This window comes from Sebastes fasciatus, chromosome 12, assembly GCF_043250625.1.
Source record: "Sebastes fasciatus isolate fSebFas1 chromosome 12, fSebFas1.pri, whole genome shotgun sequence".
Lineage (NCBI taxonomy): Eukaryota > Metazoa > Chordata > Actinopteri > Perciformes > Sebastidae > Sebastes > Sebastes fasciatus.
Window position 1 is genome coordinate 6839652 of NC_133806.1, and position 17199 is coordinate 6856850.

Sequence of the window (17199 nt, forward strand, 5' to 3'; positions counted from 1 at the left end):
TGTTAATCAGACAGCAATAAAACACTCAAGGACCTCCAGTAATTAAATTAAACTATGCATCTGTGTACTGTATAATAGTTCACAGCTTTTGCTTTGCATGGTCGTATATCATGGAAATCACAACAGATGTCCAGCTCAGCATTAAGACAGCGAGACCTAATCACTCACCGAAATAAAAAAGTCATCCTGTGCAGGTTGATCGTGCACTAACCCTGCCAGGTTTGAGGGTTTGTTACCTGCTGGGGCTACCCATGCTGAAAATGTGTGCACACATGGCACACTAACAAGCTTTGGGTGGGAGCATCAACCACATGGCGTCAGTCTTGTTTTAAGTTTTTTGTTCTACGCTACACCTGAGTCTGCTTAACAACTATGCATGTATATTGTAAATAACATATATCACACAAGGCTTTGGAAATCATGTTTAAAACAAAAAAGTAATTACAACCTGGAGGTACCGTCAATTGGCTGTGGTATCTAAGGTCTTTAGAGGGAGGTGTCTTCTTTAATCACCTTTCCAAAACCAAACACCGTGTAGTATTTACCTAATGTGTGGAAGCAGGTGCTAGACAGCTCAAGGTAACGTTAGCGGCTCTTGTCAGCCTCCTAATTGGATTTGGGGAAGTTTACACTCCAGCTACCCACAGCCAGCGTTACACAAGATCAGGTTACATTTGCCAAACACCTCGATTAGTCCTTATTCTCAAAGCCTGTCCTCTTGCAACCTTTAAAAGTGAAAATTTTTTTATTTGAAAATGTGAAATTTAAGCAAAGTAATCGCACATTTTTTTTATCTGTTCAATATGTGCCTTAAAGGGAGATTTGTCAAGCTGCAATTGTAAGTATATATTTATTATTGGAAATCAATTAACAACACAAAACAATGACAAATATTGTCCAGAAACCCTCACAGGTACTGTATTTAACATAAAAAATATGCTCAAATCATAACATGCTCAAACTGCAGCCCAACAGGCAACAACAGCTGTCAGTGTGTCAGTGTGCTGACTTGACTATGACTTGCCCGAAACTGCATGTCATTATCATGAAGTGGGCATATCTGCATGCCTATTCATTGTGTTTAAACCCAGTATTTCTGCACAGTTGCAGATGAAGATTGGGCTACACTAATATTATTAGAATCATACTATTTGTAAAATTAAATTCCAGTGGTGACTGAATAGGATTGTTTCAGACTCGGGTGATCCAAACATTTCCAATAACTCCAGAGCGTTGTAAACTCCAAAAGTAGAAATTGAAAAAAGATTGATGTTTTTATCTAGCAAAATATTCTGCTTCAATCCATATTTGTTGGTGTCTAGCCTTTCAAAAACAACATTTTCATGACGGTCAAACAACTGCTTGCTCTCCTGCATGATGCACGCAAAGGGAGGCACACACCTAGTGGTCTAGCAGCGATATACAGCACCATCAAATTAAATTTATATATTCATAATATATATATGACGACAGACATTCAAAGATTCATTCAAAAACCTCAAGACATTGGGTACAGCCCTAAACAATTGTTAGAATTCCAAGACAAATCTGTCACTGTTGTCATTATTATTGAGCCGAGCACGAACAAAAAAAGGTGCAGAAACAGCTACTAATCAATTGCCCCTATGATAAATCTTGAACTGGGTTTCTATTCTTTAAATTTCTGCATTTTTTTTATTTAATGCCATTCATGCAATATGTAAATAACTTGTATGTATGAAATATGCCATATTTACTTCCTTATAGTGAGTATACAAAGTGTGGAGCTGCACCTCGTTTCACACGAGCCGTGCCTATAATCGACGTTGAAAACACTTCAATCTGTTCTCCTCTCAATAAGCATCTCCATTAAGATGTGAGATGAATAAATGCATCTAATCTACACTTTATTGTCATTTACAGCACAGCAGATTGTTATTCAGCGAGGTTGTCGCTCAGCTTGCCATCTAGTCTTTTGTATAAACCCTAAAGGGTTTTTGTTATCTTGCCCACACAGATTATTGATTGCAACCCTATTTTTCAGTGTTATTTTATCTCTGTTTGTGTGTGTGTGTGTGTGTGTCTGTGTGTGTGTGTGTGTGTGTGTGTGTGTGTGTGTGTGTTTTAATCACTTTTTCTCACCGCTTCCATGTTTCTAAACTGTACAAATGGAATAAATTGAATTGAAAGGGTCACAGCTTCCATTTGGATTTGCCTCTCGGTCTATTTCACTGAAAGAGCAGGTGGTCCAAATAGTTTCTGCTTTCCACATAAAACATAAAACGGTTCCTGACAGTGGTGCCTCTGGCGCTTCAACAAACACAACTAACAGCATTTGCTGGTGGGAGGTCTGTGAGGGGATCATCTTCTGACCACTGCACTAGTGTTTTGCACTCTTCATTAGAGCTGCAACTATTAGTCGACTAATCGATCACCAGAAAAATAATCACCAACCAATTGTCATAATTGATTAATTGCAAAATTGGCAGAAAAGGCCGATTCAAGCCTCTCCAATAAGGAAAATCCCTGCTCTTCTCTGTTTTGTATATCATATTAAACTGAGTATCTTTGGGTTTTGGACTAACAAAACAAGACATTTAAAGACGATTAATCGATTAATCTAGAAAATAATCTGCAGATGAATCATTAATGAAAGTAGTTTTTAGTTGCTGCCCTACTCTTCATGTGAGACTTTTCACTGTGAGATGAAAAGAAGTGACTGCCAATTTATCTCTCAGATCCTTCATGGTAAGAGCTGGGGATAGACATTACATTAACTGGGAGAAATTGGGGAAAACTGAATGTAGAGATGTTTTGTAGAGAACGATGGAGACTTGCTCCTTGCAGAGGAGAGTAGAGGGCTACAGGCAATGAAATACAGTACCCACCCGTAAATTTAACTTGCATAAAACGGCACAGTTATACAAAGCATCTGCCTTAATGTAGTCCATTTATTCTGCCTCCAGGTAAGCGCCTGCCTCTCACTTTAAAGGTCATGAATAGATACTGAGTGCTATTGGTTGGAGATAATAAAATCTACCCTGTAACAAAAGTATTTTTAGTGGCTGCTTTGTGATATAAATCACACCGCTGACAAGTGTTAACTGTGACTTGTGCATTGCAAAGTGACTTCTGTGAACCTGAGAGCAGCTACTGTGAAAGCCAGTACTGGATTATTTCACTTATTTTTGTTTAGAGTTCCAAACTACTGTTTTATTAGTTAATATATAACTTTGATATTTTTCATCCTGGACTCTATTTTCCCATGTTTTTGTGTCTAACTTACTAATAAGGACAACAATTTCTGAAATTGGTCCAGTATTGAGGGAGAGCGCTGTAGACGGCAGCTTCTCACAGGCTGCAATATGGTGCTATTGGGGCAAGCTGGCACCGTCATTTACGTCCACTAAAAGTGCTTGTTTTTGCCATGACAGGCTCTGATTGTTATTAAGTGTCTGATATTATGGAAAGAGTCTCGCTCAAGGAGAAGTGTCGTTGTGAAGTCTGGAGAGGTGACGTGTTACCGGAAGATTTTCAATGTCACGGCCGAATATTTAAATGATTTCAACAATGTGGATGAGATCTTTGAATCCGTTGGTCGCCTGTATTTACACCGATCAGCCATGATATTAGGTCAGCATGGACACCCTGACCGGTCTGCGGCTACGCAGCCCCATACGCAACAAACTGCGATGCACTGTGTGTTCTGTCACTTTTCTATCGGAACCAGCATTAACCTCTTCAGCAATTTTAGCTCCAGTAGCTCTTCTATTGGATCGGACAACACAGGCCTCCCTTCGCTCCCCATGTGCATCAATGAGCTTTGGGTCTGACCCCGTCGCCGGTTCACCAGTTTTCCTTCCTTGAACCACTTTTGGTAGGTCCTGACCACTGCAGACCGGGAACATCCCACAAGAGCTGTAGTTTTGGAGATGCTCTGACCCAGTCGTCTAGCCATCACAATTTGGCCCTTGTTGTCAAAGTTGCTCACATCCTTACGCTTGCCCACTTTATCTGCTTCCAACACATCAACTTCAAGGACAAAATGTTCACTTTCTGTCTAATCTATCCCCCCCACTGCCAGGTGCCATTGTAACGAGATAATCAATGTTATTCACTTCACCTCTCAGTGGTTTTAATGTTATGGCTGATCGTGTATTTGAGCCAGAGTATACGGATATTCAGATTTCACAATTCTCCTTGATGGGACTTGGACACAATAACATACAGACTAGAATAAACAAAAGGTAAGAAAAAACATTTCTATTTATCTGTAGGGTCCTTTCCATAATGTTTTCAGATACTTAAAGTAATAATGTGAGCCTGTCAGTGGCAAAAACAAGGACTTTTTGTGGACGTAACATTACATTGACACTGCTCACTTGCAGCTCATTTTTCTGCCGCCGGTGACAGCGTTCTCCCTCAATACTGGACCAATTTCAGAAATTGTTGTCCCCATTAGTCACTTCAAAGACAGTCAAATATGTCTCAGATGTTCATGGCTCCACTGAACTCTGTTAGAAAATTGTATTCAGCACGACAGACCGACAATCTCTACAGTAATAATGGTGAGTACAATGTTACACAAACCTGAAGACTGTGGGTGTAAAGATGAATCGATTTGTTTGGGAAAACCGATACAAGACTCAGAGTTCCAACTGCATTGATGCACAACCACAGATTGTTAGCAGCTAATGCTACTGCTAACGGGCCCCTAACCCTTCAAGGATACTGAGGCCACATGCTTTTTTATATACAGGTAAATACAGTTATTGAAAAACCAACGGACTGATGTTAACACCACCCAGTCAGCAGCACTTATAGACTGGCTAAAAAGACATCCTGTGTGTATCACTGCCATTGTTTAATACTCTTGGTGTGGTTGAAGACATTTCTGATTTGAAATAAAAGCTGAGGAAATGATTGATTTGTTTTAGTCGCACTTTTATTATTAAATAACAAAATCAAAAATATGAAATCCTAATCAAGGCCAACTCGTATCAGCTTTGAATCTCTGATTTTTCAATGACATACAGGTTGGGAAAACATCCTTACTATGCTAGTAAAGCATCTACCATATCCTGTGTTTGGACATGACTTTGCAAGGTTGCTCATGCAGCACAGGAAGCTGAACATTTCCATATTTTGAGCAGCATTGTTACCTGGGCAGGGAAGGGTACAGGCCTCTTTCAGGGTGATCTGCTTGTCTCCGTTGATGGCCAGCTCCAGGCTGCTGCACAGCTCCTCGTCCACCAAGCTGCCTTCGCTGTCGCCGGAGCCGTCCGACACGAAGCACGACAGGTTTCTGTAGTGTACGCCGTGTCCGCACACCACACTCTGACAGGACGGGAACACCAGGGAAGAAGAAGAAGGAGGAGGATGATGAGTTACCACAGTGAGAGAGGGGAGTCACATGAACCTACAGCTAGGTGACAGCTTAATACTGGTTAATTATAGTTATGGCTGCACATTTGGTCCATCAACCATTTTAATTGATAACTCAAAGTCATATTAAGGTGACCACTAATAATAAAAAGATCACTTTTATGTCCAAATTACAATAAGAGAATAAGAGAACAGAGATAATGATGTCGTTTAAAAGTATAAATTGATGTTATTAATGTGTGCTACTTTTTACAAAGTGCATATAAACACAAACTGTATAAAATATTAATGACACTTTTAAGCTTTTTAAAGCTGCAATCTGTGACTCATGGGCATGTCGGCACCGGTATATAATGGAAGGTAAAAGGCACTATCTCTTATTGATTGCCATTATCAAATCAATACCACTCACTCACTCATCCCTGTGGATGAGATGTTATAAATGGAGCTTGATCAGGAGAATGTTCTGTAAATTCAGTTCAAGGAAACTTCTCACTAATCAATTTATGGACAGTAATCTTTCTAAACAGACAGGAGTTTTAAGTTTTCAGTCCAGATTCTGACATAAAAGGCAAAAAAAATCACACATATTTAATTAAAATCTTCACAAAGATGCTCATTATTAAAACACTCTTGGCTTCTTTTTTTTTCCATCAACAAAAAAGAAGATTCTGCCATCTCTTTGGTGGACATACATTACTGCCTGAAGATACCTCAAGGGTTTGTGTTCACTGTACTGCTTCACGTTAAACATATTCAATTGATTATTGGACACTTAATGGAGTTAATTTAGATTAAAAAGTAACCTAAATGAATTATAAGAGGTTAAATGTCCCCCCCTGTAGTCCCATAAAACTAGGCCTATACTTGCAAAGTTTTGTTTTATGTCATAAAACGATGCAGCAGACTGCTTTAATAATCTGACCTGGTGGCTCACAATTCAAAATGAAGTGTACAGGCTGCCAAATTTCTTGGCAAAGGTATCGGTTTACAGTAATGTATCAGCGTTAAAAGTGCATTAGATTGATTTTTTACTGTCCATCTCACAAAATAACTGTACGCTCAGGGATTTGATGGGGTTGTTCATCAATACTAAAGACTCCATTATTTTTTCCAGGTGTTGAGATTTCTGTCTTGATTTCTTCTTTTTGGCTCAAACTCTTGTGTGTATTGATCTCAGCTGAGCTAACTGTCAAAGCTGCATTTCTTGTAGCTGACAGAGGTCGATACGATCATTAATATTTAATGCACCTGGATTATGGTATAACGTTCTGATTTATTGACGTACCTCCACCCGACACTCAGACCAGGGGCTGTACTGCCAGCGGTAGCAGGGTCGGACAGGGCAGGGCTTCCACTGCTCCATCTGAGAAGGGCAGGGCCGGCCGTCGCCCTGAGAGGCCTGGACCACTGACCGTTGCCGCCACATCTTACCTGGAGAAAACACACAGGAAGTGACATCATCAGTGTATTATCATTGACTCACCCTTTTTGTATTTTCCTCTTCAGTTTCGTTTGAAGGTTTGTGCCGTTTTCAGACGATAGAGCGCTGCAGGGATGACATACTTTTGTAGTCAACCCAGAAGTTACATCGCACTGGTTCCCTCCACAAAAAGCCAATGGGGTTTTTCTATTGGATTTTGGATTATTGCTATATAAATTACAAATAACCTCAGACACTTACATGTTTTGTTCAGCAAGACAATCTTCACAAATGAACGGCACTTTTATTATTTTTGGAAGGTAAATGCAAGGAGGGGTCACAGCGCAGGTTCAGCCATAATATGGCGCCCCTGGAGCAGTTTTTGGCAGCTCAACAGTGCTCCGGAGGCGAACTGGCACTTCTCCAACTACTAGTCCGCACCCGATACTTGGTCCGTACCGGCGACCCTCCAGTTTCCAAGCCAAGTCCCCATGGACTGAGCTACTGCCGCGCTTGTTAGCAACCGCCTTTTTGAAGATGTAGAAGTTTCAAAATTCACGAGTGTGATATTTACTGTCATATTTCATGTCTGAGAAGAAAACGTTAAAATCCCTTAAGCCTGTTTTAACAACAGACCTTATTCAAGGCATCTAACTTAAAATCCATTCAAAAAAAAACATTGAGTTCGAGACGAGGGAACAAAAGAGCAAAAATGCTGACTCATCTCTGGGTTTCAGGATTCATTCCTGAGGCACTCTATATGCCAAGGATTTGTATCGCCATGGTTGCAGTGCCTAATTGTTTGTAAATTACATTTTTTTTTCAATAGAACAATTAGCATTTAGATAGATAAAATTAAGTACCACTCAAGCTAGAAAAACAACAACCACAGGGTCCTATCCGACTAATTCTCCGCCTCAGTATTGAAACTTGAGTCTTGTACTTCACCAGCATGATAGAAGATGGATGTTAAGTGTTTTTTTTTCTTCTGCTAAACCTTAACAGGTTTTGATTTCTCTCTAAAATGCTACAACGATACAGACTCTAAAGTGGCTGTGTTTTCTGCACAATAAACTAAATGCAAACCGATCTGGTGCACATGCAGTGACCATTGCGGTTTACCACACAGCAGTTATCCATTCCCTCTGTAAAAAGCTTATTTTAAAATGCATGTGTTTGTTTTGAAGGCATTAAATTAATGTTGCTGCGCAAAAGTGCACTTCACTTAACAAAGCAGGCTTTTCTAAATGGCCAGAAATACTGCACTTTTTCCCTGCCATCTCGATCGGTTCTTGGTCCACTTGAGTAAAATGTTTTTTCTTCCACATCAATCAGCAACCTCTCTTTAAATAAATCCAGAACATTACAGCAGCTAACACCTCAGAGACCATTTGATTTAAGTGCAGAATTGAAGCTATGAATTAGTTGGAAAACTCAACACAGAAACCGTACACACACATACGCACATATTTTAAAATGCAACCTTCCTGTCTTCCTGTTTTAAACCGCCCACTCTCAAATATCAGAACCCTTTATTTGTTACATATCCCACTCTCGTTTTTGCACTGCCTAGCCTGCAATCTACTCACTTCAGAAAACACCTTTGACAACCTACGACACCTTTCAACACATAAAACACAAATCAGCCTTCCCACACATTCACACAAACTGTAACCTCATATCGTATTCCAACAAGAGAACATCCCACACACACAAAAAAACACACCAAATAAGATCCCCTCTTGCTCCTTCAGCCTTTCTTAAACTTTTATCTTATTCCTTATGATTTAGCAACTATCGCTGTAGCGGCTCTTCTTCAAAGCGCTCCCCACAGCCCCGAGGAGCAGGAAGATGTAATGGGACAGAATCAATTGTGTGTGAACCGCCGGGAACATCAACCAGGCAACAGGAGGACAAATTTTCGCCGACCATTTGGGAAGACTCTTAAATAAACACTTCCTCTCTCTTGCTTTTGTGAGTTTTTCTGGCTAAATGCCTCCAGTGGGAGCAGGAAGTGTCTAATATGGGGCTTTTTAAGTTACCCAAGCAAGTACGTTTTGCTGAGGATGCATGTTTTTTTCTCACACACACACACACACACACACACCACACACACCATGCTTTAGCACTTTGGTGTGGAGTCTTGCACATGCACAGAAACATGTTGATGCAAGAGGCTCCTTACAAAAAGACCTGGGACAAACAGTACTGTATGTGAACATGCTTTTTAAAGTTTGAATGCATGCAGGCTCCTTGAGACTTATGCATGTATGTTTTTTACTTGCATCTTCCTGCTTAAAATTCATATATGTATACATTTACAATTCGGTGCTCCCAAGTACAACCACTGTCTTCTAGTGCTGAACATCATAAAGTCAGACTGTTATATTTTCTTTCATGTTACAAGCAGCCAAGGGACTGTCAACTAAAAGTCATACCGCTTTCTCAGATGTACCCTAATGTACAAAACAAATGTCTTTTTGTGTGAGAAACATGAAAGGGTGTGTATTTGCAAATTGTACGTGAGGATATGTGTTGTATGAATTGTGTGTTGTTCGAAGCCACGTGTTGTTGGGATGTTTTATTAAGTAGCATGTTTGATTTTATCTTCTGTGGAACTACAGGACGGAGTTCAGAATAAATTTCCCTGCAGGGACATTAAAGGGTTTATCTGATCTTAAATACAATATAATTATATATACATAAAGATGCAGTAAGGAATTGAACTCACGACCTTTCTGTCACCAAACCAAGTGTTCAAGGCTTTCTGAGCTACTTCTGATCAGCTCTCACCCAAAGAATAATTAGATGAGAATATCAACTGGATCATAAAGAGAATCATAATAATTAACCTCAGGTCCGCCTCTTCACATTATCACACTACATTAACGCTGTTATTGTCGTCTGCTTGATGACATTGTCAAGTTTATTCCACCAGGGGTAGACGTGACCCTCGCTGTTGGACATAATTGATTAACTTGTTTCTTGTTCTTGTGTGTTTAATGGAGGTGAGATCCGAATTGCGGATGTGTCTGCCATCAGGCTACTGAATCTTGAGAACTTTTAAACCCCCAACATACAGTTTTCCCTCATGTAGCTTTGAAGATAACCTGTAGTTAACGCTATGGAGCTGTTTATTTATGTGGGTGATGCGATACACAGCTCTGCCATTGGTTTCACACTATTCCACTTACAAGTGGCAGTAACACGGCAAGAAATGTAACAATGTGCCAACAAAGGCAGGGGAGAAGAAAACAAGATTGTTAACATGTATACCAAACGATGCAGGATTTAAAATGTTCAACAAATCCACATTGCAAATGGTTTATGTGGAAGGAAATGCATTCAACATGAGTGTTTGGGAGCTGTCCACTTGTGATCCGATCATGAGTACGCATGTTAATACCAGGTCTGAACAGGACCTAAATTGCCCGTAGGTGTGATTGTGAGCGTGAATGGTTGTCTGTCTCTATGTGTCAGCCCTGTGAGAGTCTGGCGACCTGTCCAAGGTGCACCCCGCCTTCGCCCAATGTCAACTGGGATATGCTCCAGCCCCCAACCCCGCGGTTACAGATAATGGATGGATGGATGGATGACTGGAAACAGATACACAAATACTTCACAGGGTGCCTTTACGTCTGTTAAGATCATCTCATTCCACACTACCTATCAGTACCAAATATACGCAGCTTGTATCAGCTTGTTCTAACTCTTCACTGAAGCTACAAGATTTGAGTGAAGTATTCAAACCCAAGACTTCAGACTCAAAAAAAAAATTTTTTTGAGCAATGTTTGGCTGCACAGCATGACCTTGCAAGACCTGGACCGACTGCAGATCAGTGAGGTTTTAAGAGGATAACCTCATTCGAGCTGAATCACTGCAAACCAAGACCTTGATGCGTTTGGCCATTTGCCATCAAGACTATGAGGCGACGAAGCTCAGCCTGGTTAATTTGGCGTCATCTTTTATATAACATCTTATAAAACAGACTGGCTTTAATGCAAAGATGTTTTATCATTTATCCCTGAGCTTATATTTTATGTGCCTTTTTGTTTGTTTTATTTCTTTACTGTGTTCGCTCTGGCTTTAGCTTTTACTGTGATTGTAAAGCGTCTCGAGATAACTTCTGTTATGATTTGACGCTATATAAAAATGAATTGAATTGAATTGTATCAAATTATTGCACATGAAAAGTGTAATAAAAGTACATATCAGTGCAGTGATCATAGTAAGATTATGCTTAATTTATGGTGAAAAGGTGACCTAGTGTTTAGAGACGGTGTCTTGCTAGTAAAAGGTTACGGATTTTTATTCTTGCTGCCCTTTGGTCCTGTCAGTTCGTTGATCACACTGGAAATTGCTCAAGATATAAATGCCAGCTAAATGTCAACAATAGTTTGTACAATTTGAGTTGATCTTCTTACCTTCCAGTCCGCACGTCTGTGAACAGTCCGACCACGCCGACCACTCCGACAGCTGACAGTTAACGGGACACTCGACCACGCAGGTGATGTTCATCTGCCACTTCTTCTCCAAACTCAACTAAAGCACATGAAGGAAATGAAGAGGTTAATTCATGACACATCATCAAACCATTCGCACACACAGACTCAGAGCCAACTCAATCTGTTACGGCCAGACAGCAGCTTGACCTCTCAGCACTACAATTCCCAGAAGCCTTTGTTCTGGCAGGGGACAGACTGTGCCGGGCAGCATCAGGCCAGCAAGGTTGGAATATCGCGGCTGCTGTGAAAGCCATTCTGACACAATGTGTTTTTGTGAATGAGCCAGATGATGAAGTGGGCCAAGGGTTAAATAGCTGTGGGGACGGCTCTGCCACAGCCCGCCGGCTACAATTACAGGGAGCCTAGACACATTATGGATGAATAAAACGCTCAGCCTGAAGCAACGACCACAATCTCTGCAAGGGAATACTCCTGAATATTTCATGTTGCTGTAAGCCTAACAGTACTGCAAGGGTACGATAATATATTGTAATGAGTGATGTGATTAAGTCATTAAAAAAAATGAGCGTGTCAAAGAAAGGAAGCAAAAACTGAACTGGCCAAAAAACAAAAGGGGAAGTAAAAAAAAAAAAAAAAAAGAAGACACTTGATGAATTTTTGCACGTCTCACCTCCTCGCAGAATTTTATATCGACTGATTTGCCGTCGCTGCGGACACAGTCGAGCATCCGGGTCTTGATGCCGCTCCCACACACAGCGTTAGGACTCAGCTGACATGTGCTCCAGTCTGAGGAGAAACACAACATATTGATATTTTTGGCTGTTAATGTTCATAAAACTGGCAAAATCAGTGCATCAGAGCGCTTAATAAATATTTGCAGAGTCCTGTAGGTGCCAGGCTGAAATACCAGCAACACAGACTCTAACATGATGACAGTTACCCGTCAGTAGAACACACAACTTCACCACACACAGCTAATATTTGCCAATGTTCGGCAGGTGGCTGCTGTTGATTTTACCACCCTGGGTGCGAGCAGAGAAGGAAGGCAGGTGAGAGGTAGTCGAGATTTAGACGGGAGCAGGAAGCAAAAGGAGAGGAGCATTTATTCAAGTCACAAGGAAGCAGCATTTTACTAGTGTTCTGCCACTGTGTTTGGATGTATTTTCCAGTTGAAGCAGGATGACGTGGCGGGACAAAACACAAGGAGACGCTGTTCAAAAGTGTTCAAATGCGTCAGCTGTCACAAATTCTTTATACTTCAGAATGAATAAATCCCAGACAGTGAGGATCAACCATGGTGTGTCTCAGCTTTTTAAGGGTGAACACACAGAAATGCACACCACGCAATGTCACACCATGTCGCCTCATGTTACTTTGAAAGTTGTTTAGCTCAAGGTTTTATACGTTTGGTATAAAGTGGATTCCAGGAGGCAAAAATACTAGGATATCTATATGAAATATCAATTCATTTGTAGATTTTTGATATGGTGTATTGACACAGCCCTGCAATATCAAATTAATTACCAGCAATGTTGCTGACAAACTAAAATGCCCATGCCTTCACCGCACCGTGGATAGATCTTTTAGGATGGGCGTGCCATGCATATAAATTAAACACTATGGGCTCACAGATGACTCAGCAGAATGGTGAGCACGCCTTGTGCTTCCCATATTGTAACTTTGACTTCAGCTCATTGCCTTTGTTGCACGACATACTTCTTTTATCTCTGCCATACTTCCCTTTTTAGGGGTGTGAGGATTCACTCAGCTCACGATACGATACGCAATATTGGGTTCACGATCTCTCGCGAACTCCAATCAAATGGTGAAACTAGGCAGCGCTGATCAAATATGAATCAATATTCTGTTACTGTAACGTCTATTTCTCACCTCAAATGTTTTCAGAAACATCTTGTAGTGCACTGTTTAGCTGTAAAAGGAGAAAGTTTGCTTCGGCTGGTGGGCTGCAACTAAACAGTACACTGAAAGATTTTTCTTAAAACATTTGTGAGAAATAGGCATTACAGTAACAGAATATTGATTCATATTTGATCAGCGCTGCCTAGTTTGACCGGAGTTTGCGAGTGATTGACAGCTGCTCATAGACGGCAAGGCTCCAGCTCGGCTCTGATTGGTTGTTTTCCTCCGGTCTGTGAAATCTTGCAGATGCCGTTAAGAGCATCAGAGGACACCGGAGGACACAGAGGCACATGATTTTTTTTTTTTCAGCTTACTTGTCTCATGCATTACTGTCAGGATATAGTGACCGTTTTATAAAAATTCTGTTTTTATCTTGCCTACTGCTGCTTTAAAATAATCAGTTTGTGTGTGTTTTGTTGTGTGTTTGGAGTCAGACTCTAAATAGCTTCTGGCTGTCGAAGATCACCGTTGATAAGAGATGATTACTTTGTCAGCAAAGAGGTCATTGAAGGTTTATAACAGCTCACTTAAATCCAATAAATCTGGCTGCCATCAGTATCCTTTCATGCCAGCATCATAAGCGAGCTGTGTGGCCAAGCGGTCAGATTTGAGTTAAATAACCAGGATTTAAAGGCAACATCAATATAAGTTTTCCTCAAATAACCTCGCCAGAAAAATCCAGAGCTGTAAGAGGCTGAACCTTGGCCCTCCCAAAGAATGATTTGAGTGAAGTGGAAAGACAACATTTCATTCCAGACTTTGGGTGCAAGCGCCTTTAAAACCACAGCGCGCATGCTGTTGTTAAAAAAACAACTAAAAAAACTCTGCAACAACAGGGAGGCTGAGGTATCACTCATGAAGTGTGCCATCCGCTGACAAAGATGAGTGGCTGTTTTTAGCTGCAGTGAGCTCGTTTGCAAGCTCGACTCAGGGAATTGTGTCTCCTTCTGCCGAGGAGCTTTGTGGCACTCTGGGGACTGAAAATAGGGAGATTGCAACAAGAAAGAGCGACAGTAAGAGACTGAGAGAGAGACAACAAGAAACAGAGAAACACTGAAGGAAGGAGCAGCTTGGATGGTCTCAGCATCAACAAAGCAGAAAAAAAAAAAGAGCACTTTACCCAATAATAATCTCTGCTCGTATATTATGTACATATACCCTGGGATGCCTGTATACCACTGTGAACCCAGCAGTAGGGATTATATGTCACGTCTCCCAGTGTAACAACACAAAGGGAAGACAGAGGAGGAGGGTGGGCTGGTTGAGAAATGTGGGGCAGCAGCTATGAAGGCAACACAACAAATCCAAATGAAATATAGGAACGCTGCCAATCTCTCCTTTTTTCATTTTTATTGAAATAGTTTGTTACAGTTTCCAGCATGAAATATGAAAGAGTAGCCTCTGTGACATGTGATATGGAGGTGTGATATCCTGCAGATCAGAGACAGGAGCTCGGGAAAGCTGCCAGCTCAAATCTTTGAGTAGTTTTGGAAATCTTTCCATTTAAAGCAGTTAAAATCTTTATTTTTTATAATACAAAAGTATGAAATAACAATGTGAAAACAGTGTAAAAGTAATCACAGAGATTTATTATCTGTATCTGCAGCTTCCCGCGGCTTCACGGAGCTTTATAGTGAGTTTCAGCTCTTCATTTAACTGTCCGGTCCGTAGCTTTACTGTTTCTGTTCACTCTCACCGCTCTCACAGAGTCGTTTTTGGCCGCAGCAAACAGCTGGTTTTTAGAGAATTGATTTACACATTAACAATAGAAAATGCATGTATGTATTTATGTATGTATGTATGCATGTACAAATACATCAAACAACATCACCAAAAGATAAATACTGGTAAAAAAATAGAGATGAGTATGTAAGTATGTACGATAAAAGTATGTATCGCATTCTGTTATTGCAACAATCAGATAAGTGACCAATTGATTTGTACACTAATAATAATAAAAAATGCATGTATGTATATATGTAGACTCATCATGTCCAGAACCTCCAAAGAAATACAAATACGTATGCATCACTAATACCCCTCTGTATTCATAAAAAACAAGACCGCAACAATTCCTCATTTAATCCCCCACCATACTAAGTCTGTAAGTGGTGTATCTAAATAGGCCTCCTTTGGAAGTTCCCTATCCCTATCTCCTCCCCTCAACAGTGGCTTAACAGCCTCAATACCCATGAACCACAGATGAGTTTACAGTAAAGTGATGTCAACCAAGTTTTAAAGACTCAAAATGCCTGTTTTCATATTGGTGATTTGGTTAAAGTTGAGAAACATTCATCCTGACACAGCCATGGCAGCAGCCCAAAAACCTGCTCCATTCAAAAAACAAGGCACGCGCAGCACCGTTGATTTGAATAAACACACGTCTGCCACAATCAAAATGTTTCTCTATGCGAAATTCAAAGCATTAATATGGCAGCAAACAACGATTTGCTATGTAAAGATATAGAAGAGTAATGTCTACCTGAGCAGAGTAGGAAGTCGCTCTCCCTCTGTGTGTGTTTTAATCCGATCTTCTCCGCGCGTTAAAGTGAGCGTGCCCCACTGGCTAGCTCACGGCCACCTCTCTGCACTGCTCTCATACGGCGGTTACAGCTGATAACACCGTCCCAACCGACGGCACCGTTGCGGAATTGCAGCAGCGACCCCTCCAGCCCCCCCCCCCCTCCCCGGGTTAACACGGCTAGCTCTGTCAGCGGCAGCACTGTTTTCACAGTTAGCACCGTTAACTGCCGGCTCAGCCGTCGCCATGTTGAGAGCTGTGTGGAGGCAATAAAAAATTATCCCAATCTCGCATTTTGCACCTTAAATGACCTTCCAGAGAGAAGAGAATCCTATCCACTGTGATTTTATGACTTTACATTTCCTTTACCTGTGATGTTGTAGAAGTAGTTGAAACAGTTGAGGTTCAGGCCGCACGGCTCCTTGTCAGTCGTGTCTGGACACTGCCTCCCAACAGTGGGCGAGCGGAGAGTGTACGCCGTCCGCACTCGACTGTTGGTTCTGGTACAGGGCTGCAACAGACACCCGCAATTAAAAACTGGACAAACATGTTTCTAAAAAATGTGTAAATGACTAATCAGTCCATATTGCAGAGGGTGATTAGAACTGAATACAGACATATCCCTGGAACCGCTACAAATTGGCCCACTTTTGGATCATTTCCCAGCTTATTGGGCAACAATTCAGTAATATTTCTTATGTCAAAACATCCTCCCAGAGTCTTCATAGGCCTTGTCCCTGGAGGGATGTTTTATCGTTGTATTTCTAAAAATAAATAAAAATCCTTTCCCTCCTTTCTCCTGGCATTCCCAGAATGTGGAATTAATTTTTTTTCCAGCAGGGAATGACAGGAGGGCTGAAACTGATATTGTACTGGGATAGTAAACCATCAGATTCTACATGGTCATTGCTTGTGAAGAAGAGAGTTTGGGGGAGAAAATGACAGCCTTTTTGAATAACTCCATCGCTGGCACGATGAATAAAACATGTGTGAGGCCCCGCTGGTGCCACTGCAGACTCCAATACGAGATTGGAATTGTGGGAAGTCGGTGTGTCAAGCACTTTGGGAGAGAATGGGGTGTGATTAACAATGGCCAGGGTGCTGCTGTGAGAACAGCAGGTGAAACCAGAGCAGTTAAAATGGCTTTTTTTTTTTTTACCACGAATAGAGGTGTCAGGGGCGGAGGGAGCTGAACAAGATGTTCTGACACCTTACATGTTTTTGCAAAAAAGTGAGAACGAAGATTGCGTACGTGCTGCAGCCTGTAGGTGTGTGCTCTGCTGCTGTGATTAAATCAGGGGGCGGTGTCTTTTTACAAAACTCAATTTGCAAAGTATTCATATTTTGGGAAATGACTCTCAGGTCATTTAGAGCGAGATACATTCTCATGTTTAACTCTCTTACCATCAACGTTTACGAACTAAATTCCTCTTGGCATCGACTATCTTACTAAATAATGTTATCATAAATCTATTTTTTTCTGCAAATATACCTAATTACTTTC

General features: G+C 41.0%; 1 protein-coding gene across 1 annotated transcript in view; it reads right to left on the bottom strand.

Annotated features, from left to right (window-relative positions):
• Positions 1-17199, bottom strand: part of thsd7ab (thrombospondin, type I, domain containing 7Ab) — a 178919-nt gene that overhangs the window by 22279 nt on the left and 139441 nt on the right. Inside the window, exons 18-22 of the mRNA XM_074652872.1 lie at positions 16065-16206; positions 11925-12040; positions 11213-11330; positions 6653-6798; positions 5142-5316 (exon numbers count right to left, since the gene is read on the bottom strand). Of these exons, the coding sequence (XP_074508973.1) occupies positions 5142-5316; positions 6653-6798; positions 11213-11330; positions 11925-12040; positions 16065-16206 (697 nt within the window). The remainder of the gene's footprint in view (positions 1-5141; positions 5317-6652; positions 6799-11212; positions 11331-11924; positions 12041-16064; positions 16207-17199) is intronic.